General features: G+C 37.3%; 1 protein-coding gene across 9 annotated transcripts in view; it reads left to right on the plus strand.

Moving 5' to 3' along the window:
- Nucleotides 1-23,613, plus strand: part of OCA2 (OCA2 melanosomal transmembrane protein) — a 269,698-nt gene that overhangs the window by 176,921 nt on the left and 69,164 nt on the right. For all 9 annotated transcript variants that reach the window (XM_082465697.1, XM_082465689.1, XM_082465690.1 and 6 more), the window contains one exon: nucleotides 22,472-22,599. In XM_082465697.1, coding sequence (XP_082321823.1) covers nucleotides 22,472-22,599 — 128 coding nt within the window. The remainder of the gene's footprint in view (nucleotides 1-22,471; nucleotides 22,600-23,613) is intronic.

A 23,613-nucleotide genomic window follows, 5' to 3' on the forward strand; every position in this document is an offset into this window, starting at 1 on the left:
CGTTCAGTGGGTGTTCTGTAGGAGCAGTTCCATGTGTAGATGTATTTCTAGTGTATCTGTGGGAAGGTGATCTCCGCGTCTTACTCTTCAGCCATCTTCTCTCCTCCCCCCCTCCTCTTCTATTTTTGGAGGCATTTGAGAATATTTGGCTTAACTCTTCTTTAAATGTTTGGTAGAATTCACCAGTGAAGCCATCTGCTTCTGCACTACTCTCTGTTGGGAGGTTTTTGACTAGTGATTCAATCTCTTTACTTGTTTTAGGTCTGTTGAGATTTATATTTATTTCTGAGTCAGTTTAGGCAATTTGTGTATTTCTATAAATTTGTCAGTTTCATCTGGTTATCTAATTTGTTGATGTACAATTATTAATAATAATCTCATAATTTTTAAAATTTCTGTAAGGTCAGTAGTAATGTCCCCACTTTCATTTCTGATTTTAGTTTGTTTCATTCTCTCTTTTTTCTTCGTGAGTCTAGCTAACAGTTTGTCAATTTAGTTGATCTTTAGAAAGAATCAACTTTTGGTTTTGTTGATATTCTCTATTTTATTTCTGTTCTCTTATTTGGGAAGTTCTAGCCATTATTTCTCCAAATATTCTCTCTGCCCCTTTCTCTTGTCCTTCTGGAACTCCTATTATGTGTATGTTGGTCCATTTGATGGTCTCTGTTCACTTTTCTTCACTCTTTCTGCTCCTCAGACTCAATACTTCCAATTGTCCTATTTTTAAGTCCATTACTTCTTTCTACTACATGCTCAAGTTTTCTTTTGAACTCTAGCGAATCTTTGTTTCAGTTATTGTACTTTACAGCTTAAGAATTTTTTTATTTCTTTTTCTTCTTTTCCCCTTCCTCTCCCTACCTTCTCCTCCTCCACTTCCTCCTCCTCTCTTTCCTCCTCCTCCTCTTCCTCTTTCTCCTCCTCCTCCCCTCTCCCTCTCCTCTCCCTCTCTCTCATCCTCCTCCTTCTTTTTCTTCTTCTTCACCATATTAACCATTTTAAAGTGTACAGTTTAGTAGTTTTAAGTATATTCACATTGCTGTGACACAGATTGGCAAAATTTTTTATCTTGCAAATCTGAAACCTTTATTCATTAAATGCCTTGGTAACCACTATTCTACTTTCTGTTTTTATGAATTTGACTACTTTAGATACCTCGTATAAGTGGAATGATACAGTCTTTATCTTTTAGTGACTGGCTTATTTCACTTAGCATAAAGTCCTCAAGGTTCATCCATGCTGTAGAATGAGATAGAATTTCTTTCCTTTATAAGTCTGAATTATATTCTATTGTATGAATATACCAAATTTGTTTATCCATTCATCCATCAATAAATATCTGGGTTGCTTCTACCTCTTGGCTATTGTGAATAATGTTGCTATGAACAAGGGTATGCAAATATCTCTTTGAGACCCTGCTTCAATTCTTTTGGATATATACCCAGAAGACGGATTGCTGGATCATACCGTTGTTACACTTTAAGTATTTTTTTTTAAAGATTTATTTTTTTATTGATTAATTGATTGATTGATTGATTGCTATGTTGGGTCTTCGTTTCTGTGCTAGGGCTTTCTCTAGTTGTGGCAAGCGGGGGCCACTCTTCATCACGGTGCGCGGGCCTCTCACTATCGCGGCCTCTCTTGTTGTGGGGCACAGGCTCCAGACGTGCAGGCTCAGCAATTGTGGCTCACGGGCCCAGCCGCTCCGCGGCACGTGGGATCTTCCCAGACCAGGGCTCGAACCCGTGTCCCCTGCATTAGCAGGCAGACTCTCAACCACTGCGCCACCAGGGAAGCCCCACTTTAAGTATTTTGAGGAACCTCCATACCCTTTCCCATAGTGGTTGAATCACTTTACAAACACCAACAGTGTGTAAATGTTCCAATTTCTACACATCCTCACCGACACTTTTTTTTTCTGCTTTTTTGATAGTAGTCATCCTAACAGGTGATAGATGATTTCTCATTGTCATTTTGATATGCATTTCTCTAATGATTAGTGTTGTTGAGAAATCTTTTCACATGCTTTTTGTCCATTTGTATATCATCTTTACAGAAATGTCTGTTCAGGTCCTATGCCTATTTTAAAATTAGGTTATTTGATTTTTTGTTGCTGAGTTTTAGGAGTTCTTTATATATATTGGATATTAACCCCTTATCAGATATATGATTTCCAGGTATTTTCTCCCATTCCATGGGTTGCCTTTTCACTCTGTCGATTGTGTCCTTTGATGCACAAAAGTTTTAAAGTTTCGTGTAGTCCCATATGTCTATTTTTGCTTTTGTTGCCTGGGCTTTTGGTGTCATAGCCAAGAAAACATTGCCAAGTTCAGTGTCATGAAGGTTTTCCCTTAAGTTTTCCTTTAGGAGTTCTATAGTTTTTGGTCTTACATTTAAGTCTCTAATTCGTTTTCAGTTAATTTTTGGATATGTTGTAATATAAGGTTCTAACTTCATTCTTTTGCATGTGAACATTCAGTTTTCCAACACCATTTGTTGAAGAGACTGTCCTTTCTCCACTGAGTGGGCTTGGCACCTTTGTTGAAGAGCACTTGTCCATATTTGCAAGAGTTTACTTCAGGGCTCTCTATTCTAGTCCATTGGCCCCTTCCTTCCTTCCTTCCTTTCTTTTTATTGAAGTATACTTGATTTACAGTATTGCATTAGTTTCAGGTGTACAGCATAGTAATTCGGTTTTTTTTTTTTTTGGTTTGTTTGTTTTTTGCAGATTATATTCCATTATAGGTTATTACAAGATATTGGCTATAATTTCCTGTGCTATACAGTAAATCCTTGTTGCTTAAGGATTTTGCTTATGCTATTTTATATATAGTAATTTGTATCTTTTAATCTCATACCCCTAATTTGTCCCTCCCCTCTCTCTCCTCCCTTTGGTTACCATAAGTTTATTTTCTATGTCTGTGAGTCTGTTCCTGTTCTCTATGTAGATTCATTTGTAGTATTCTTTTAGATTCAACATATAAGTGATATCATATAGCATTTGTCTTCTCTGTCTGACTTATTTCACTAAGCATAATATTCTCTAGGTCCATCTATATTGCTGCAAATGTCAAAATTTCATTATTTTTTATGGCTGAGTAGTATTTCTCCGTATATATATATACCACATCTTCCTTATCCATTCATCTGATGATGGACACTTAGGTTGCTTCCATATCCTAGCTATTGTAAATAATGTTGCTATGAATATTGGGGTGCATGTATCATTTCAAATTAGTAGTTTTGTTTTTTCAGATGTATACCTAGGAGTGGAATTTCTGGGTCATATTGTAGTTCTATCTTTAGTTTTTTGAGGAATCTTCATACTGTTTTCTACAGTGGCAGCACCAATTTACATTCCCACCAGCAGCTCCCTTTTCTCCACATCCTTTCCAGCATTCCTTATTTGTGTTCTTTGACGGTAGCCATTCTGACAGGTGTGAGGTGATATCTCACTGTGATTTTGATTTGCATTTCCCTGATGATTAGCGATGTTGAACATCATTTCATGTGCCTGTTGGCCACCCACATGTCCTCTTTGGAAAAATGTCTATTTAGGTCTTCTGCCCATTATTGATTGTGTTGTTTGATTTTTTTGATATTGAGTGTATGAGCTGTTTGAATATTTTTGGTATTAACCTCTTGTCCGTCACATCATTTGCAAATATTTTCTCCCATTCCATATTAACAGCAATGGACAGCAAAAGCTTTTAAGTTTGGTTATGTCCCAATTGTTTATCTTTGCTTTTATTTCTTTTGCCTTGGGGGACTGATCTAAGAAAATTATGCTTCAATTTATGACAAAGAATGTTTCACCTTATCTATGAAACAGAAACAGACTCACAGATATAGAGAGCAGACTTGTGGTTGCCAAAGGGGCAGAGGTGGGGGAGGGAAGGATTGGGAGTTTGGGATTAGCAAGTGCAAATTATTATATATGGGATGGATGAACAACAAGGTCCTACCATGTAGCACAAGGTATTATATTCAATATCCTATGATAAACCATAATGGAAGAGAATATGAAAAATATGTGTAAGTGGATCAATTTGCTGCACAGCAAAAATTAACATTGTAAATCAACTATACTCAATAACATAAAAAAAGAATGTTTCACCTATGTTCCCTTCTAATAGTTTTATGGTGTCATGTCTTACATTTAGGTCTTTAAGCAATTTTGAGTGTATATATTTTGTATATGGTGTGCGAAATGTTCTAAACTCATTCTTTTACATGCAGCTCTTCAGCTTTCCTACACCACTTGGTTTTTTTTTTATTGGAGTATAGTTTATTTACAATGTTGTGTTGGTTTCTGCTGTACACCAAAGTGAATCAGTTACATGTGTACATATATCCACTCTTTTTTTGAGATTCTTTGCCCATGTAGGACATTACAGAGTATTGAAAAGGGATCCCTGTGCTATAGTGAGTCCTTATTAGTTATCTATTTTATATATAGTAGTGTGTATGTGTCAATCCCAATCTCCCAATTTATCCCTCCCCTGCCCTCCACTTTCCCCCCAGTAACCATAAGTTTGTTTTCTACATCTATGACTCTATTTCTGTTTTGTAAATAAGATCATTTGTACCATTTTTTAAGATTCCACATATAAGTGATATCACATGATATTGGTCTTTCTCTGTCTGACTTACTTCACTCAGTATGACAATCTCTAGGTCCATCCTTGTTGCTGCAAATGGCATTATTTCATTCTTTTTTATGGCTGAGTAATATTCCATTGTATATATGTACCACATCTTCTTTATCCATTCCTCTGTCAATGGACATTTAGGTTGCTTCCATGTCTTGGCTATTGTAAATAATGCTGCAATGAACATTGGGGTGCATATATCATTTCGAATTATGGTTTTCTCCAAATATATGCCCAGGAGTGGGATTGCAGTATCATATGGTAGCACTATTTTTAGTTTTTTAAGGAATCTCCATACTGTCCTCCATAGTGGCTGTACCAATTTACATCCCCACCAACAGTGTAGCAGGGTTCCCTTTTCTCCACACCCTCTCCAGCATTTATTCTTTGTAGACATTTTGATGATGGCCATTCTGACTGGTGTGAGGTAATACCTCATTGTAGTTTTGATTTACATTTCTCTAATAATTAGTGATGTTGAACATCTTTTCATGTGCTTTTTGGCCATCTGTATGTCTTCTTTGGAGAACTGCCACTCATTTTTTGATTGGGTTGTTTCTTTTTTCCTATTGAGCTGCACGAGCTGTTTTTATATTTTGGAGATTAATCCCTTGCCAGTCGCTTCATTTGCAAATATTTTCTCCCATTCTGTGGGTTGTCTTTCTGTTTGGTTTAGGGTTTCCTTTGCGGTGCAAAAGCTTTTAAGTTTAATTAGGTCCCATTTGTTTATTTTGTTTTTACTTTCATTACTCTAGGAAGTGGGTCAAAAAGATGTTGCTGGGATTTATGTCAGAGAGTGTTCTATAGTATCTGGCCTTAAATTTAGGTCTTTTCTCCATTTTGAGTTTATTTCTGTGTATGGTGTTAGGGAGTGTTCTAATTTCATTCTTTTACATGTAGTTGTCCAGTTTTCCCAGCACCACGTATTGAAGAGGCTGTCTTTTCTCCACTGTGTATTCTTGCCTTTGTTGTCATAGATTATGTGACCATAGTTACTTGGGTTTATCTCTGTACTTTCTATCCTGTTCCATATACCCGTATTTCTGTTTTTATAGCAGTACCATACTGTTTTGATGACTGTAGCTATGTATTATAGTCTGAAGTCAGGGAGCCTGATCCCTCCAGCTCCGTTTTTCTTTCTCAAGATTGCTTTGGCCATTTGGGGTCTTTTTTGTTTCCATACAAATTGTTAAATTTTTGTTCTAATTCTGTGAAAAATTCCATTGGTAATTTAATAGGGATTGCATTGAATCTGTAGATTGCTTTGGGTGGTATAGTCATTTTGACAATATTGATTCTTCCAATCCAACAACATGGTATATCTCTCCATCTGTTTGTGTCATCTTTAATTTCTTTCATCAGTATCTTATAGTTTTCTGAGTACAGATCTTTTGCCTCCTTTGGTTGGTTTATTCCTAGGTATTTTATTCTTTTTGATGCGATGGTAAATGGGATTCTTTCCTTAATTTCTCTTTCTGATCTTTCATTGTTAGTGTGTAAGAATGCAAGAGATTTCTATGTATTAATTTTGTATCCTGCAACTTTACCGAGTTAATTGATGAGCTCTAATAGTCTTCTGGTAGCATCTTTAGGATTTTCTGTGTATAATATCATGTCATCTGCAAACAGGGGAAGTTTTACTTCTTTTCTGATTTGGATTCCTTTTATTTCTTTTTCTTCTCTGATTGCCATGGCTAGGACATCCAAAACTTTGTTGAATAAAAGTGGTGAGAGTGGACCTCCTTGTCTTGTTCCTAATCTTAGAAGAAATGCTTTCAGTTTTTCACCATTGAGAATGATTTTTGCTGTGGGTTTGTCATACATACAAATTATGTTATTTTATTATGTTGAGGTAGGCTTCCTCTATGGCCACTTTCTGGAGAGTTTTTATCATAAATGTGTGTTGAATTTGTTAAAACCTTTTTCTACAGCTATTGAGATGACCATATGGTTTGTATCCTTTAATTTGTTGCAGTGTATCACACTGCTTGATTTGTAGATACTGAAAAATCCTTGCATCCCTGAGATAAATCCCCCCTGATCATGGTGTATCATCCTTTTAATGTGCTGTTGGATTCGATTTGCTAGTAATTTGTTGAGGATATTTTCATCTATGTTCATCAGTGGTATTGGCCTGTAATTTTCTTTTTTGTGATATCTTTGCCTAGTTTTGGTATCAGGGTGATGGTGGCCTCATAGAATGAGTTTGGGAGTGGTCCTTCCTCTGCAATTTTTTGGAATAGTTTCAGAAGGATAGGTGTTAACTCTTCTCCAAATGTTTGATAGAATTCTTTTGTGACTTCATATGGACCTGGACTTTGGTTGTTGAAAGTTTTTTAAATCACAGTTTCAATTTCAGTATTTGTGATTGGTCTGTTCATATTTTCTGTTTCTTCCTGGTTCAGTCTTGGAAGGTTGTACCTTTCTAAGAATTTGTTTGTTTCTTCTAGGCTGTCCAATTTATTGTCATATAGTTGCTTGTAGTAGTCTCTTATGGTCCTTTGTATTTCTGTGGTGTCTGTTGTAACTTCTCCTTTTTCATTTCTAATTTTATTGGTTTGAGTTCTCTCCTTTTTTGTTTTTGATGAGTCTGGCTAAAATTTTATCAATTTGTTTTATCTTCTCAAAGATCCAGCTTTTAGTTTCATTCGTCTTTTCTATTTTTTTCTTCCTCCCTATTTTATTTATTTCTGCTCTGATCTTTATTTCTTTCATTCTAGTAACTTTGGGTTTGTTTGTTCTTCTTTCTCTAGTTCCTTTAATTACGTTGTTTATTTGATATTTTTCTCTTTTCCTGAGGTAAGATTGTATTGCTATAAACATCCTTCTTGTAACTACTTTCACTGCATCCCATAGGTTTGGGGTCATCGTATTTTCATTCTCATTTGTCTCTAGGTATTTTTTTGATTTCCTCTTTGATTTCTTCAGTGATCTATTGGTTGTTTAGTAACATATTGTTTAACCTCCATGTGTATGTGTTTTAACCATTTTTCCCTAAGTGATTTCTGACTTCATAACGTTGTGGTCAGAAAAGATGCTTGATATGATTTTAGTTTTCTTAACTTTACCAAGGCTTGATTTGTGACTCAAGATGTGATCTATCTTGGAGAATGTTCCATGTGCAGTTGAGAAGAAAGTGTATTCTGCTGCTTTCAGATGAAATGTCCTATAAATGTCCATTAAGTCTATCTGGTCTAATGTGTTATTTAAAGCTTGTGTTTCCTTACTAATTTTCTGTCTGGATGATCTGTCCATTGGTGTAAGTGGGAAGTTAAAGCCCCCCACTATTGTTGCATTACTGCCAATTTCTCCTTTTATGGCTGTTAGCAGTTTCCTTATATATTGAGGTCCTCCTATGTTGGGTGCATATATATTTACAGTTGTTATTACTTCTTGGAATAATACTGTGATCATTATGTAGTGTCATTCTTTGTCTATTTTAACACTCTTTATTTTAAAGTCTATTTTTCCTTATATGTGTATTGCTACTCCAGCTTTATTTTGATTTCCATTTGTATGGAATATCTTTTTCCATCCCCTCACTTTCAGTCGGTATGTGTCCCTAGGTCTGAAGTCAGTCTCTTGTAGACAGGTTATATACAGGTCCTGTTTTTGTATCCATTCAGCCAGTCTATGTCTCTTGGTTGGAGCATTTAATCGATCTACATTTAAAGTAATTATCGATATGTATGTTCGTATTGCCATTTTCTTAATGTTGGGGTTAGTTTCTGTAGGTCTTTTTTCTTCCCTTTTTCTTTTGTTCCCATCTCTTGTGCTTTGATGACCATCTTTAGTGTTGTATTTGGTTGCTTTTTCTTTTTTTTGTGTGTATCTATTTTAGCTTTTTGGTTTACATTTCCCATGAGGTTTTGATATAATAGTCTATATATGTACAAGGTTGTTTTACATTTCTGATCTCTTAATTTCAAATGCAATTTCCATTTGCTGCATTTGTACTCTCCTCTTCTTATGGTTGCTGGTTTTGATATCATATTTTTGTGTGGTTGATTTCCTGCTTTCTCTGTATGTTTGCCTTTACCAGTGAGCTTTCCAGTTTGTGATTCTCTTGTTTTTAGTTGTGGCTTCTTTTTTTTTTTTTTGCCTACCTAGAGAAGTTCCTTTAGCACTTGTTGTAAAGCTTGTCAGGTAGTGCTAAATTCTCTTAGCTTTTGCTTGTCTGTAAAGCTTTTGATTTCTCTGTTGAATCTGAATGAGAGCCTTCCTGGGTATAGTATTCTTGGTTGTACCTTCTTCCCTTTCATCACTTTTAATATATCGTGCCACTCCCTTCTGGCCTGCAGAATTTCTGCTGAAAAATCAGCTGATAACCTTATGGGAGTTCACTTATATGTTTACTGCTTTTCCCTTGCTGCTTTTAATACTTTTTATTTCTCTTTACTTTTTGTCGTTTTGATTACTATATGTCTCAGCATGTTCCTCTCTGGGTTTATCCTGCCTGGGACTCTCTGTGATTCCTGGACTTGGGTGACCATTTCATTTCCCATGTTAGGGAAATTTTCAGCTATTATGTCTTCAAATGTTCTCTCGAGTCCTTTCTCTTTCTCTTCTCCTTCTGGAACCCATATAATGCAAATGTTGGTGCATTTAATGTTGTCCCAAATGTCTCTACTAAGGACTGTCCTCATTTTTTAAATTATTTTTTCTGTATTCTGTCCTGCAGCAGTGATTTCCACCATTCTGTTTTCCAGATCACTTTTCCATTCTTCTGCCTCAGTTATTCTGCTATTTATTCCTTCTAGTGTATTTTTCATTTCAGTTATTGTATTGTTCATCTCTGTTTGCACTTTAGTTCTTCTAGGTCTTTTTTAAACATATCTTGTATCTTCTAAATCTGTAGCTCTATTATTTTACCAAGATTTTGGGTCATCTTTACTATCATTACTCTGAATTCTTCTTCATGTAGATTGCCTATTTCCTCTTCATTTAGCTGTCCTTGTAGGTTTTTATCTTACTTCTTCATCAGCAACATATTTCTCTGGCATCTCATTTCATCTAACTTACTGTGTTCGTGGTCTCCTTTCTGCAGGCTGCAGGACTGTAGTTCCTCTTGCTTCTGGTGTCTTCCCTCTGTTGGTTGAGGTTAGTCCACAGGCTTGTGCAGGCTTCCTGGTGGGAGGGACTGGTCCCTGCCCCCTGGTGGGTGGAGTTGGGTCTTGTCCCTCTAGTGGGCAGGACCTTGTCAAGGGTGCGTTTTCGGGTGACTGTGAGCTTAATGCGACTTTAGGTAGGCTGTCTGCTGCTGGGTGGGGATGTGTTTCTGTCTTGATGGTTCTTTGGCCTGAGGCATCCAGCACTGGAGCTTTCAGGGTGTTTGGTGGGGCCAGGTCTTGGTGCCAAAAAGGAGACCTCCAGGAGAGCTCATGCTGATTAATATTCCCTGGGGCCTTCGCTACCAGTGTCATTGCCCCCACGGTTATCTACAGCCAACCCCCACTTCCCCAGGAGACCCTTTGGTAGGTCTAGCTCAGATTCCTATGGAGGTACTGCTTTGTGCTGGGTCCCAGTGCATGTGAGACTTTGTGCGTGCCCTCCAAGAGTGGGGTCTCTGTTTCCCCCAGCCCTGTGGAGCTCCTACACTCAAGCCCCCCTGGCCTTCAAGCCTAGATGCTCTGGGGGTTCTTCCTCCAGATGCCAGACCCTCAGACTGTCTTGGAGGTCTGTTTTTATGTGGGAATGTCCTTTTGTAGCCTGTGGGTTTTTTTTTATTGTTGTTGTTATTATTATTATTATTATTATTTTGGTATGAGGGCTATTTTTAGTATGGATGTCTGCCACCTTTTCCCTCAGTGTATGCTGGCCATTATCCCCTTGAAAGGGGGTATGACTGGTGTTGTGACCAGAGCCTGCCCTGGATATTGAGCAGGGCCTCTCCTTTGCTTTGTGGTTGTCTCTGCCCTGTCAGAGTTGGGGACTGCTCCCTAGTTGTTGGAGTAGAGGCCCCCAGATCTCTTTCTTAGCTGTGATTCTGATCTTTGGTGCGAAGTAGGTGGGTTTGGAGCACTCCCACTAGGAGAGAAGCCACTGAGTATTCATTCTCTAGAGCCGTTCACTTGTGAGTGTGCTCTGTTGTATCACCTTTCACCTGTTGTGCAAGATCACAAGTTACTCTGTTGTTGGCACTGCGTTTGATGCCACCTTAATCATGGGTATGTTGGCAGTTGTCCCTGGTGTCTCTCAGGTGTTGTTTTCACCAGGTCACCAGTGTAGATCCACTGAAGTCAAGTCCCAGGTTTGTAGTAATCATGGATCTGGACCTGCTGTGGGTGCTATGGGGGCAGCTCAGACTCTGACCTGGCCCAACCCCCATGTGTACATGCCCACAAAGTCCACAGCTGCTAAAGCTAGACCCATCTGAGTTGCAGGAGCACTCATTGTCTGTTCAGATGTTCCACAGGTGCTGAGTTTACCAAGCTGGTCGTGGGGGTTTAATCTGCAGTTTGTGCAGCTTCAAGGAGAGCTTTCAGCCCTTCTTCCTTAGTTACATGGCTCCTGGGACTTAGCTTTGGCTTCAGCCCCATCTCTGCATGTGGGCCACCCACAGGCGTCTGCTGCCCATCCAGACGAGAGGGAGAATAGCTGGCAACCAACTGGGGTGCACATGCTCACCCAGGCAGGAGAGGACAGAGGTGGCAACCAACTGGGGTGTGCATGCTTGCCCAGGCAGGAGGGGTGGAGGCAGCGATCAATTGAGCTATGAGAACCTGCTCTGGTGGGAGCCTCTCCTAGTGCCTGCAGAGGCGGGGGCTGGTGCGTGGGGAGAGAGGCTGTAATGGCAGCTGCACACTTTGTGTGTCACTCATTAATGGCGCTTCACTTCTGTGGTGTTCTGGGCTTCCTCCAGGAGCATTCCCAGTTGTGGAGCTCCTCACTCCCATCCTCTCAGGCCGTCTCCATTCAGCCAACAGCAGTCCTCTCCCCAGGTCTGCTCTCCAAACCCCATGTTCCAACACCCAACCCCTGTGTACACCAGTGGACACATGTCTCAGGCTGGGGAGCACAGGGCTGTGGTAAGGATTATCTATGTAGGTCTTATTCTGTCCTGCCTGCCACTGACCAGTTTCTGAGCTCTCTCTGGGCCCCTGAAGCTCCCTTTCTGTCTCAGCTGATTTCCCCACCACTGAGGGATCTTCCCCAGGAGAGCCTCTCCTCTCAGGGGCGCAAGTCCTGTCCCACTTCCACTTTTCTTTTTTCCTTTTCTCTCTTTCATCTTGCCCGGTTACACTGGGATCTTTTCTTGTCCTTTTAGGTGTTCAGGTTCTTCTGCTAGCATTCAGCAGGTGCTCTGTGAGAATTGTTCCATTTGTAGAGGTACTCTTGATGTATTGTGGGTAGAGGTGAACTCCATGTCCTCCTACTCCACCATCTTTACCCCTCCCCCCACAACACTTGGTGAAGAGACTTTTTCTCCATTGTATATTCTTGCCTCCTTTGTCATAGATTAATTGATTGCAGGTGCATGGTTTTATATCTGGGCTCTCTATTCTGTTCCACTGATCTATGTGTCTGTTTTTGTGCCAGTACCATACTGTTTTAATTACTGTAGCTTTGTGATTTGGCCTGAAGTCTAGAAGGGTTATACCTCCAGCTTTGCTCTTTTTCCTCCAGATTGCCTTGGCAATTCAGGGTCTTTTGTTATTCCATATAAATTTTAGGATTATTTGTTCTAGTTCTTTGAAAAATGTCCTGGGTATTTTGATAGAGATTGCATTAAATCTGTAGATTGCTTTGGGTAGTATGGCCATTTAACAATATTAATTCTTCCAATCCAAGAGCACCAGATATCTTCCCATTTCTTTGACTCATCTTTAATATCCTTTATAAACTTTTTATAGTTTTCAGAGTGTAGGTCTTTCAGCCCCTTGGTTAAGTTTATTTCTAGGTAGTTTTTTTTAATGCAATGTTAAATGGGATTCTTTTTCTTTACTTTTTCTTTCTGATATTTCACTATTAGTGTAAAGAAACAACAGATTTCTGTATACTATTCTTGTATATTGCAAGTTTGCTGAATTCATATATTTGTTCTAACAGTTTTTGGATGGAGATTTTAGGTTTTCAATATAAAGTATTCTGTCATCTGCAAATAGTGACAGTTTTACTTCTTCTCTTCCGATTTGGCTGACAATTATTTCTTTTTTATTGTTTGGTTGCTTGGGCTAGGACTTCCAAACTGTGTTTGATAGAAGCATCCTTATCTTGTTCCTGAATTTAGTGGGAAGGCTTTGAGCTTTTCACCTTTGAGTATTATGTTGGCTGTGGGTTTGTCATAAATGGCCTTTATTATGTTGAGATATGTTCCCTCTATACCCACTTTGGTAAGAGTTTTTAATCATGAATGGATTTTGAATTTTTTCAAGTGATTTTTCTGTGACTAATGAGACGATCGTGTAGTTTTTGTCTTTAATTTTGTTAATGTGGTGTATCACATTGATTGATTGATTGATTGGCATATGTTGAACCATCCTTGAGACCCTGGAATGAATCCAACTTCATCAAGGTGTATAATCCTTTTTATGTATTGTTGGATTCAATTTGCTAATATTTTGTTGAGGATTTTTGCATCTATATTCATCAAAGATATTGGTCTATAATTTTATTTTTTTTGTAGTGTCCTTGTCTGGTTTTGGTATCAAGGTAATTGTGGCCTCATAGAAAGAATTTGGGAATGTTCCTTTCTCTTCAATTTTTTTTCAATAGTTTGAGAAGAATAGGTATAAGTTCTTTGTATGTTTGGTTGAATTCCCAGTGAAATAGTCTGGTCCTGGACTTTTGTTTGCAGGGAGTTTTTTAAAATTACAGATTCTATTCACTTCAGTGATCAGTTTGTTTAAATTATTTATTTCTTCCTGACTATTTTGGCAGGTTGTGTGTTTCTAGAAATTTGCCCACTTTTTTCTAAGTTGTCCAATATGTTTACATAAATTGTTTATAGTATTCTCTTATTTTTTTGGGTATTTCTCTGTTATCAGTTGTTATTTCTCCTCTTTCATTTCTTATTTTGTTTATTTTTGTCCTCTCTCTTTTCTTCTTGGTGAGCCTGGTTATAGATTTGTCAATATTTTTCCTCTTTTCAAAAACCAGCTCTTTGTTTTATTGATCTATTTTATTCTTTTTATGGTCTCTATTTTATTTCCTCTTTGATCTTTATTATTTCCTTCTGCTGACTTTGGGTTTTGTTTGTTCTTCTTTTAGGTGGTAGGTTAAGCTGTTTATTTGAGATTTTTCTCGTTTCTTGAGGAAGGCCTGTATCATTATGAACTTTCCTCTTAGAACTGCTTTTGCTACATCCCATAGATTTTGTAAAGTGTGTTTTCATTTTCGTTTGTCTCAAGTTATTTTCTTATTTTTTCTTTGATTTCATCATTGACCCAGTGTTTTGTTGTTTTTTTAGTATCATGTTGTTTAGTCTCCATGTGTTTCTTCTTTTCCTGTTTTTCTTTCTGTAGTTGATTTCTAGTTTCATACCACTGTGGTTAGGAAAGAACTTGAAATAATTTTCATCTTCTTAAATTTGTTGAGGCTTGTATTGTGACCTAGTATATGGTCTATCTTAGAGAACATTCCATGTGTGCTTGAAAAGTATGTGTATTCTGCTTTTTTTGGATGTAGTGTCCTGTAGATATCAATTAAGTCCATCTGTTCTATTGTGTCATTTAGGACCTCTGTTGCCTTATTGATTTTCTGTCTGGATGATTGTCTATTGCTGTCAGTGGGGTGTTAAAGTCCCCTAATATTATTGCATTATTTACAGTTTTTCCCTTTATGTCTGTTAGTGTTTGCTTTGTATATTTAGGTGTTTCTCTATTGGGTGCGTATGTTAATGAGTGTAATATCCTCTTCTTGTATGGATCCCTTTACCATTATATAATGCCCTCATTTGTCTTTTGTTATAACTTTGTTTTAAAGTCTATTTTGTCTGATGAATATTGCTATCTCTGCTTTCTTGTAATGAAGTATATTATTTTCTTGTAATGAAATATATTTCTTTGCATGAAATATACTTTTTCATCTCCTCACTTTCAGTCTGTGTGTGTCTTTCACCCTGAAGTGAGTCTCTTGAAAGCAGCATATTGTAAGTTCTTTTTTTTTTTTAATCCAATATGCTCCTCTGTGTCTTTTGATGGGAACATTTAGTCCAGTGACATTTAAAGTAATTATTGATAGGTATGTACTTATTGCATTTTAATCCTTGATTTCCAGTTGCTTTTGTTGTTCTTCTTTGTTCATTTCTTCTTCTTTTTGTTTTTCCTTTTGTGGTTTGATTTTCTTTTGTAGTAGCTTTGAGTTCCTTTCTTTTTGGTTTTTGTGAATCAGTATATGTTTTTGATTTGTGGTTACCATGAAGTTCAAGTATGTTTACCCATAACTATATCTACTTGCTTTAAATTTATCATCTTTCAAGTTCAAACATACTCTAAAAGATATACATTTTTGTACTCTCTTCCCCACATTTTGTGTATTTGTTGTCCTATTTTACATCTTCATGTTTATCCTTTTCCTGTTTATTGTAGTTATAATCCCTTTTATATTTTTTAAATTGTTTTTTAATCTACCTACTGGCTTATTTACATGATCTTCAATCCTTCCTATATATTTGCCTTTCCTATTGGAATTTTCCCTTTCCTATGGATTTTTCTTCTTTTGTATTTACAGAAGATATTTCAATATTTCTTTCTAGATAGGTTTAGTATTGATGAGTTCTTTTAGTTTTTGCTTGTCTGAGAAATTCTTAGTTTCTTCTTCTAATCTAAATGGTAAGCTTGCTCAGTAGAGTATCCTAGGTTGCAAGTTTTTCCCTGGCAGGACTTTAAATGCCACTCCTTTCTGGCCTGCAAAGTTTCTCCAGAGAAATCAGCTGATAACCTTATAGGGGTTCCCTTGTAACTGACTCTTTGTTTTTCTCTTGCTGCCTTAGAATCCTCTCTTTGTCTTTTTTTTTTTTTAAGAAATTCACGTTCTTTTATTTATTTATTTATTTATTTATTTATTTATTTATTTATGACTGTGTTGAGTCTTCGTTTCTGTGCGAGGGCTTTCTCTAGTTGCGGCAAGTGGGGACCACTCTTCATCGCGGTGCACGGGCCTCTCACCATCGCGGCCTCTCTTGTTGTGGAGCACAGGCTCCAGACGCGCAGGCTCAGTAATTGTGGCTCACGGGCCCAGTTGCTCCGTGGCATGTGGGATCTTCCCAGACCAGGGCTCGAACCCGTGTCCCCTGCATTGGCAGGCAGATTCTCAACCACTGCACCACCAGGGAAGCCCCTCTCTTTGTCTTTATTTTTTGCCATTTAAATTATGATATGTCTTGGTGTGGGTCTGTTTGGGTTCATCTTGTTTGGGACCTTCTGTGCTTACTGTAACTGGATATCCATTTCCTTCTTAAGGTTTGGGAAGTTTTCAGCCATAATTTCTCAAATACATTCAATCCCTTTCTCTCTCTCTCATTCTTCTTGAATTCTTATTATGCATAGCTTGGCATGGTTTATATTATCCCATAGATCTTGTATGTTGCTTTCACTTTTTAAATTTGTCTTTCTGTCTGCTGTTCTGATTGGATGATTTCCATTATTCTATCTTCCAGATCACTTATTTGTTCTTCTGTGTCATTTAGTCTGCTATTCATTGTTTCTAGATTGGTTTTTATCTCAGTAACTGAATTGTCTATTTTTGACTAGTTCATCTTTACAGTTTCTAGTTCCTTGTTACAGTGATCTGCATTTCTCTTGAAAATATTTCTTAATTCAGTTAGCATTTTTATTACCACCTTTTTGAACTTGGTAGGCTGATGAACTTTGTATCATTATTTATTTTTTCAGGGGATTTCTCTTGCTCCTTTAATTTGGAGTAGTTCCTCTGACATTTTACTTTCTCTGTCTATATGAATTTAGGAGAAATAGTTATCTACTCTGGTCTTGAATGGGTGTTTCTATGTGGGAGTTTCCCTGTGTAGACAGTGTATGTCCAATGTCATTGGTGGGAGGTCTGGTTTTGATATGGATGCAAGCTTTGTCTTTCCTCAGGGTGTGCTAGCCAATATTCCCTTGATAGGGTGTGTGGTTGGTGTTGGGGGATATAAAGCCTGTATAGGATGTGAGGCAGGACTTCCTCTCTGCTCTGTGCCTGTTGCTCCCCTGTCCAGGGTGGGGTCTGCTCCCCAGTTGTTGGAGTAGAAGCCCTGAGGGTCAGTTCAATCAGGTTCTGTTGCCCTTGAGTACATGGCCTGCCCCAAAGGAGGTAATTGCTGAAGCAAGTAAGGCCCTTGCAGTCACAGAGGATCTATGTGCCACATGTGTAAGCATCCACGGTTCTGCTTAGAAACAGCCCAAGGTACCATCCATTCCCCTGTTGTGTTCATCCCAGATCTAGTGCAAGACTGTGGTATAGATTAGGCTGGGGCTGGGGGGATCAGGGTACTGTGGCTGCAGGATCTGAGGTGGCTGCATTGCTGCCTGAGACCTAGACTTTCTCTGTGATAGTCTTCTCCCAGGACCTGTCTGCCCCAGATCCAGTGCTAAGCTGAGGTGTGGATTTGGTGGAGCCAGGACCCTCTCACTGGGAGACAAACCTCTGCATGCTCCTGTGGCACCACTTCAGTGCCTATTTCTTTGTGTGCCTTGTGTTGTTGAAAATGGGACATTTGAATATTATAATATGGTAATTGTTACTTGGCCCTTTTCCCAGAGTTTGCTGTTTTTATTTTGAATTGCTGAAGGCTGTAGTAGTCCATTTGTTTTGTGACTTTCCCAAACTATTTTTGCATAGGCTATATTTCTTGTCATGCATGGTCACTGAATTCTGTGTTCCTTAGTGTGTTCAGCTAATGTTTTTACAGAGATTTCCTTGAAAGTCAGGAGCTACAAATCAAAAATAAACAAATACAACAATAAAAAAAGCTAAATCTTAGCTTTAATAGTGTCTGCTTGTTTGGGGATATTTCTATAGAGGATGAGAGCTTAGAACTGCCTATCCACCATTTTGCTGATGTCACTCAGACATCTTCCTTCCTAAGTGCTCTGTCTTTGGGTGTACTTTTACCTTTGTCTTGAATGCCCTTTCCCTCTTTACCTGGAAAGTTATATTCAACCTCTAAGATCTTGCCTGAATATGACCTTTTTGTGAAATTTTATTTCAGCCACCACATTGTTACTCTTTCTGTCTGCTCCGTAATTGTTTGTATGTACACACACTGTTACATCCAGTATAACTGTTTACCTATAGATGTGTGTTCTCCACTGGATGGTAAGCTTTTTGAAATCCATGTGGTATCTTGCTTACATTTCCATCCATAACCCTTAAGCTCAGAGCCTGGCACAGAACGGGCATCCAAGAGTGGCATATAGAAGAGCCTAAAGGGACACTCAGTGAGGATGAGATGAATAGGAGTATCCTCTGACATGTAAGAAGACTGGTCTTTCAAGAGTATTGAACTGGGTACACTTTGGAAAACAGAAATTAAGAAGGATAGTAGTAGACAAGGGGTAATTTGAATATATATCTTCAAATTCTGTAGGTCATATGCAATAACTATTGTTTTCCAGAAGATAATCTATATTTATGCCCTCAAAGGTAAAATAAGGGTAATAAAAAATTGGAATCAGCACATAAAATTTTAATATTATTTTAAATGAAAGGTGGAGGATTGTCAAGAATTGTTGGTTGACAGGATACTTGATTCACCCAGATAATTCTTATTCAAGAGATTTTTTCCCTCAAATACGTAAACAATTGAAGTCTCAATGCTTTTCTTTTTGTAATGAATAGTTTTCTGCTTCTCCCAGTTACAAACTTTGGCCTTGGAGAACTCCTCTATCTTTCTGGTGGACAACAGTAACCTCTAACTTTTGAAGGTGTAATGGTTTAGTGAAAACCATACACAGAAATATCTATTAAATACACAGTTACAAGCAAGCACAAATCAGTTTGTGCAACCTGTTTCATTAATCTGATGATGTCATAGTTCTTTGAACTTTTAGTTCACTTTGCAAGAAACATTAACAATGAACCAAAAGATGACAAATATTCTAGTAAAATTCTGTGAGCCTTAGAGTTGGCATCAGACACAGAATGTTTAGAGATGAAGTGTCGGGCCCTCTCCCTGATGAAAAGCAGAGCAGGCATCATGCCAAAAGTTTTTTTTAGACCTCTTTGAAGTCCCTCCCTCCTGACTCTCCCAGCACCTCTCTCCACAGGCAGTCTTTGATTTGATTTCTGTCACTATTGATCAGAGGTTGGGAAGCTTTTTGTAAAGGGCTAGAGGTAGTAAATATTTGAGGCTATGTAGGCCATACACTCTGTTATAAATACTCAACACTGCTGCTGTAGTGCTAAAGCAGCCATAGAAAATGTGTAAATGAATGGTTGTGTTGTGTTCCAATAAAAATTTATTTACAAAAACAGGCAGCAGGCCAGATTTGACCCATGGGCTGTAGTTTGTCAAAGCCTGCTACTTGCATTTTCTAGAAGTTTATATAAAAAATTGTATATGGGGACTTCCCTGGTGGCACAGTGGATAAGACTCTGTGTTCCCAATGCAGGGGGCCCGGGTTCAATCCCTGGTCAGGGGACTAGATCCCACATGCATGTCACAACTGAGTTCACATGCCACAACTAAGGAACCCATATGCTGCAACTAAGGAGCTGGTGAGCCACAACTAAGGAGCCCACAAGCTGCAACTAAGGAGCCTGCCTGCTGCAACTAAGACCCAGCACAACCAAATAAAAAATAAATTGTATATACAATATTTTTTGGTCTGACTTCTTTCATTCAGCATAATTATTATGAGATTTATCCATGTGGCAGTGTACATCAGTAGTCCATCCTTTTTATTGCTGAGTAGTATTCTATGGTTTGACTATGCCACAATTTGTACATCCATTCACCTATTGATGGACATTGGATAGTTTGACTTGACTATGACAATGAAAACTGCAGTGAATATTTGTGTTCAACTGTTTGTATCATCATATACTTTAATTTCTCTTGGGATAATACCTAAAAGTGGAATGGTTGGAACATTTAGTGGATTTATGAATAACGTTTTTGAAAACTGCCAAACTGTGTCCCAAAGTGGTTATACCATCTTACAATTCCACCAGCAGTGTATGAGATTTCCAGTTCCTCCATATCCTTGTCAACACTTAGTTTGGTTGATCTTTTTGACTTTATACATTCTAAGGTACATAGTGAAATGTCATGTGGTTTTACTTTGCATTTCCCTGGTGACTAGTGATATTCAGCATCTTTTCATGTGCTTGTTTGCCATCCTTTTATCTTCTTTGGTGAGGTGTCTGTTCAAAATATTCCCCATTGTAATTGGGTTGTTTACTCATTTTTGAGTTTTGAGAATTCAGAAAATGCATTCTGGATATGAGTCCTAGATGATTTACAGATATTTTCTCCTAGTTCATGGCTTGTCTGCTTTTTCTTAACAGTTACTTGAAAAGCAGGAATTTATTATGTTGATAAAGTCCAATTTATGAAAATTTTCTTTTATGGATACATGCTTTTAGTGTATCTAAGAAAACTCCCCCAAGATCAAAGAAGTTTTTGCCTATGTTTATTCTAGAAGTTTTAAAGTTATAAATTTTACATTTAGGCCTATTGTCCATGTAGCTAACTTTTGTGTATGATTCAATAAACCGATCAAAGTAAAAAAAAATTTGCTTGTGAATATCCAATTGTTTCAGCACCATTTATGGAAAATATTACAATTTCCTCACTGAACTATTGTTGAACTTTTCTTGCAAATCAGTTGATCTTTAACTTGTGGGTGTATTTCTGGACTCTCCATTCATCAGTTTGACTATATTTATGTAATACTACACTGTTTTGATTACCATAGCTTTATAATAAGTCTTGAAGTGAGGTAATGTATGTTCTCCAATTTTGTCCTTCTTTTTCAAGATTGTATTGGCTATTCTAGGTCATTTGAATGTCCATATGAATTCTGGTATTTCTACAAAATATTCTTAGGGAAAACTAAAGGAGACCTTAATATATGGAGACATATACCACATTCATAGATAAGAAGACCGTATATTGTTAAAATGCCAGTTCTTCCCAAAATAATCTATACATGGTCCCTCAAATGTGTCCACATTCTAATTCGTGATGTTAATACCTGTGTATGTTATGTTACATGATAGAAGGGACTTTGCAGGTGAAATTAAGGTTACAAACCTTAAAATAGGGAAATTTTCCTGGATTATCCAGGTGTGCCCAGTGTAATGACATAGGCCCTTAAAATGGAAGTGGAAAAGAGGAGAGTCAGTTAGAGAGATGCAACAGAAGAAGAAACAGGAGAGATTTGAATTGTGAGAATGACCTGACTTGACCCACCATTGCTGGCTTTGAAGATAGAGGAAAAGGGTCATGAGCTAGGGAATGTGGGTGGCCTCTAGAAGCTGAGAACAACTCCTGGGTGTCAGCAAGTGAGGAAGTGGGGACCTCAGTTTGAATTGAATTATGTCTACAACCCAAATAAGCAGGGAAACAGTTTTTGTCCTGAAGCCTCCAGAAAGGAATGCAGCCCTGCCAACACCTTACCTTTGTTTTGAAGCTCTAACTAGAGACCCAACAAAGCTCATCGTACGTCTGACCTATGAAAACTGTGATATAATAAGGAGGTGCTATTTCAAGCCACTACATTTGTAGTAATTTGTTATGGCAGCTATAGAAAACTAGTACTCTTTTTATGCCTGTATAATCTATAGCCATATCACTGATCTTATTCTTGATATTAGCGGTTTTCCCCTTTGTCTTTTTGTCCTATTAGACTGGCTAAGGTTTATCAATCTTCTTGATCTTCTAAAAGAACCAAGTTTTGGTATCATTGCTTTTCTCTAATATTTTTCTATTTTCTATTTCATTTATTTCTGATCCAGCTCATTTTTATTCTACTTATTTTGAATTTTATTTGCTCTACTCAGAAAAAAATTTGTTCAGCCTAGTTGAACAAAAACTTCACAAAAGGACATGTATGGATGACAGATAAGTACACGAAAAGATGCTCAACATCATTAGACACTAGGGAAATACAATTTGAAATCACAATGAGATACCATTTCATACCCACTGGAATGTCAAAAATCAAAAAAGCTAAGTGTTGAAAATGTGGAGAAACTGGAATTCTCATATACTAGTGGTGGGACTGTAAAATGTTACAACCATTTTGGGAAACAGTCTCACAGTTTCTTAAAACATAAATATTCCATAATACTAGCCTATTATATGATCCAACCATTCCATTCCTAGATATTGACCCAAGGGAACTGAAAGCATAATGTACATATAGATAATTTATATGAAAGCTCATAGCACATTCATTTGTAATAGCCAAACACTGGAAGCAGTGCAAATGTCCATCAAGGTGAATGAGTATGTGCATTGTGGCATAGCCATACTATGCCATACTAAACAATAAAGAAGAATGACTATTGGTCCACACACCAACACTGAAGAATCTTAAAATAATTGTGCTGAATGGAAGCAGATAAAAAATACATACTATATGATTGCATTTAAGAAAAGAGATGAATGGTCTCCTGGGGGTGGGGTCTGGTGACAGGAGGCGGGAGAGGGAGAAAAGAACATGGGCATGAGTAAACTGCTGGGGTGGTGGATATATTCATTACCCTGCTTGTTGTGTTGGTTTCTTTGGTACGCAAAATACAAATTGTACGTTTTAAGCATGTTCAGTTTGCAGAATATCAATTATCTTCAATTTAAGAAAGCAATCCAAAGATGAAGAATTCGTGTTTTAACAATTGAACTACATCTGAAACTCTGTTTATTTGTTTTTCAGGGTGGATTGCTATTCTGGGTGCCATCTGGTTGCTAATTTTAGCTGATATCCATGATTTTGAGATAATTCTACACAGAGTAGAATGGGCAACCCTTCTATTCTTTGCAGCACTCTTTGTTCTTATGGAGGTAAGACTTTAGTTGAACTTTTGCAATATGATCTTGTCTGATTTTTAGATTTCACATTTTGTTTAGTGAATGAAGAAAGCCCAAAGTCTGTAAGTCTTTCTACATATTCACTAAGTGGAAAATTATGGGGGTTGAAATTAGACTATTTTAAGTTAAACCAAATTTTATCTCAGGCACCTAAATATTATTTAATAAATTGATTTATTTGGTTGCTGTTTTTTTTCTTGAATAACATTTGTGGTTTGTAAACTTGTTCTAATTTCATTTGTTACAAAGTGCAATAGAATTTACTCTAATTTTGGGGCAAAATGACTTGTTACAGAAAGTTTACAGGGAAATGTTATCTTGATGATCTATTGCATTTTGTGTAATATTTAAGTAAATATTCTGTTATGATGGAAAAGACTACATCAAAGAAAAGAATGAATAATATGTATTGTTTTATTTAGTTATAATTGTTGTTACAAAATTATTCACAATACTTTTTAGTCTTTAGACTTGATTTATAAACTTCTGTCCTCCTCAAATGCAAAGCTTTACTGATGTACAAGACTACTACTCCCCAAAGGATCCAAATGTTTCCATTAATTACCTTAATTAATTACCTTAATTTATTGATGACAGATCCATTCAATATTCATTATCCTCTTGATTCAGACTTTGGCTTTTTTTTTTTCAACTTTTTAAAAACAGGTCCCTTGAATCATTGAAATCTATGTTTTTAACTCATAATGGATTGCACAGATGTAATCAAATGACTAATATAGGCCCTCCAAATATGTCAGGGAGTCATAAATCATATTGTAGTTCATCAGTTTCCTACTCAAAAACTTCACCTTTTCTATTCTGAGTCTTCTTTACACTCAGAATATGAGGACTACTGGGGGGAAAATTCTGGTTACTGTTACATGATTGGCTTTTGAGAGTCCCTGCCTCAATTACATGTTTATTCAAGGTGTAAATTGCTATCTCATCTGGGTTTTTGGCATATTGTTCTCAATGGCATATACTTCT

The sequence above is a fragment of the Balaenoptera physalus genome, assembly GCF_965194825.1.
Source record: "Balaenoptera physalus genome assembly, chromosome: 6".
In the NCBI taxonomy this organism is placed as follows: domain Eukaryota; kingdom Metazoa; phylum Chordata; class Mammalia; order Artiodactyla; family Balaenopteridae; genus Balaenoptera; species Balaenoptera physalus.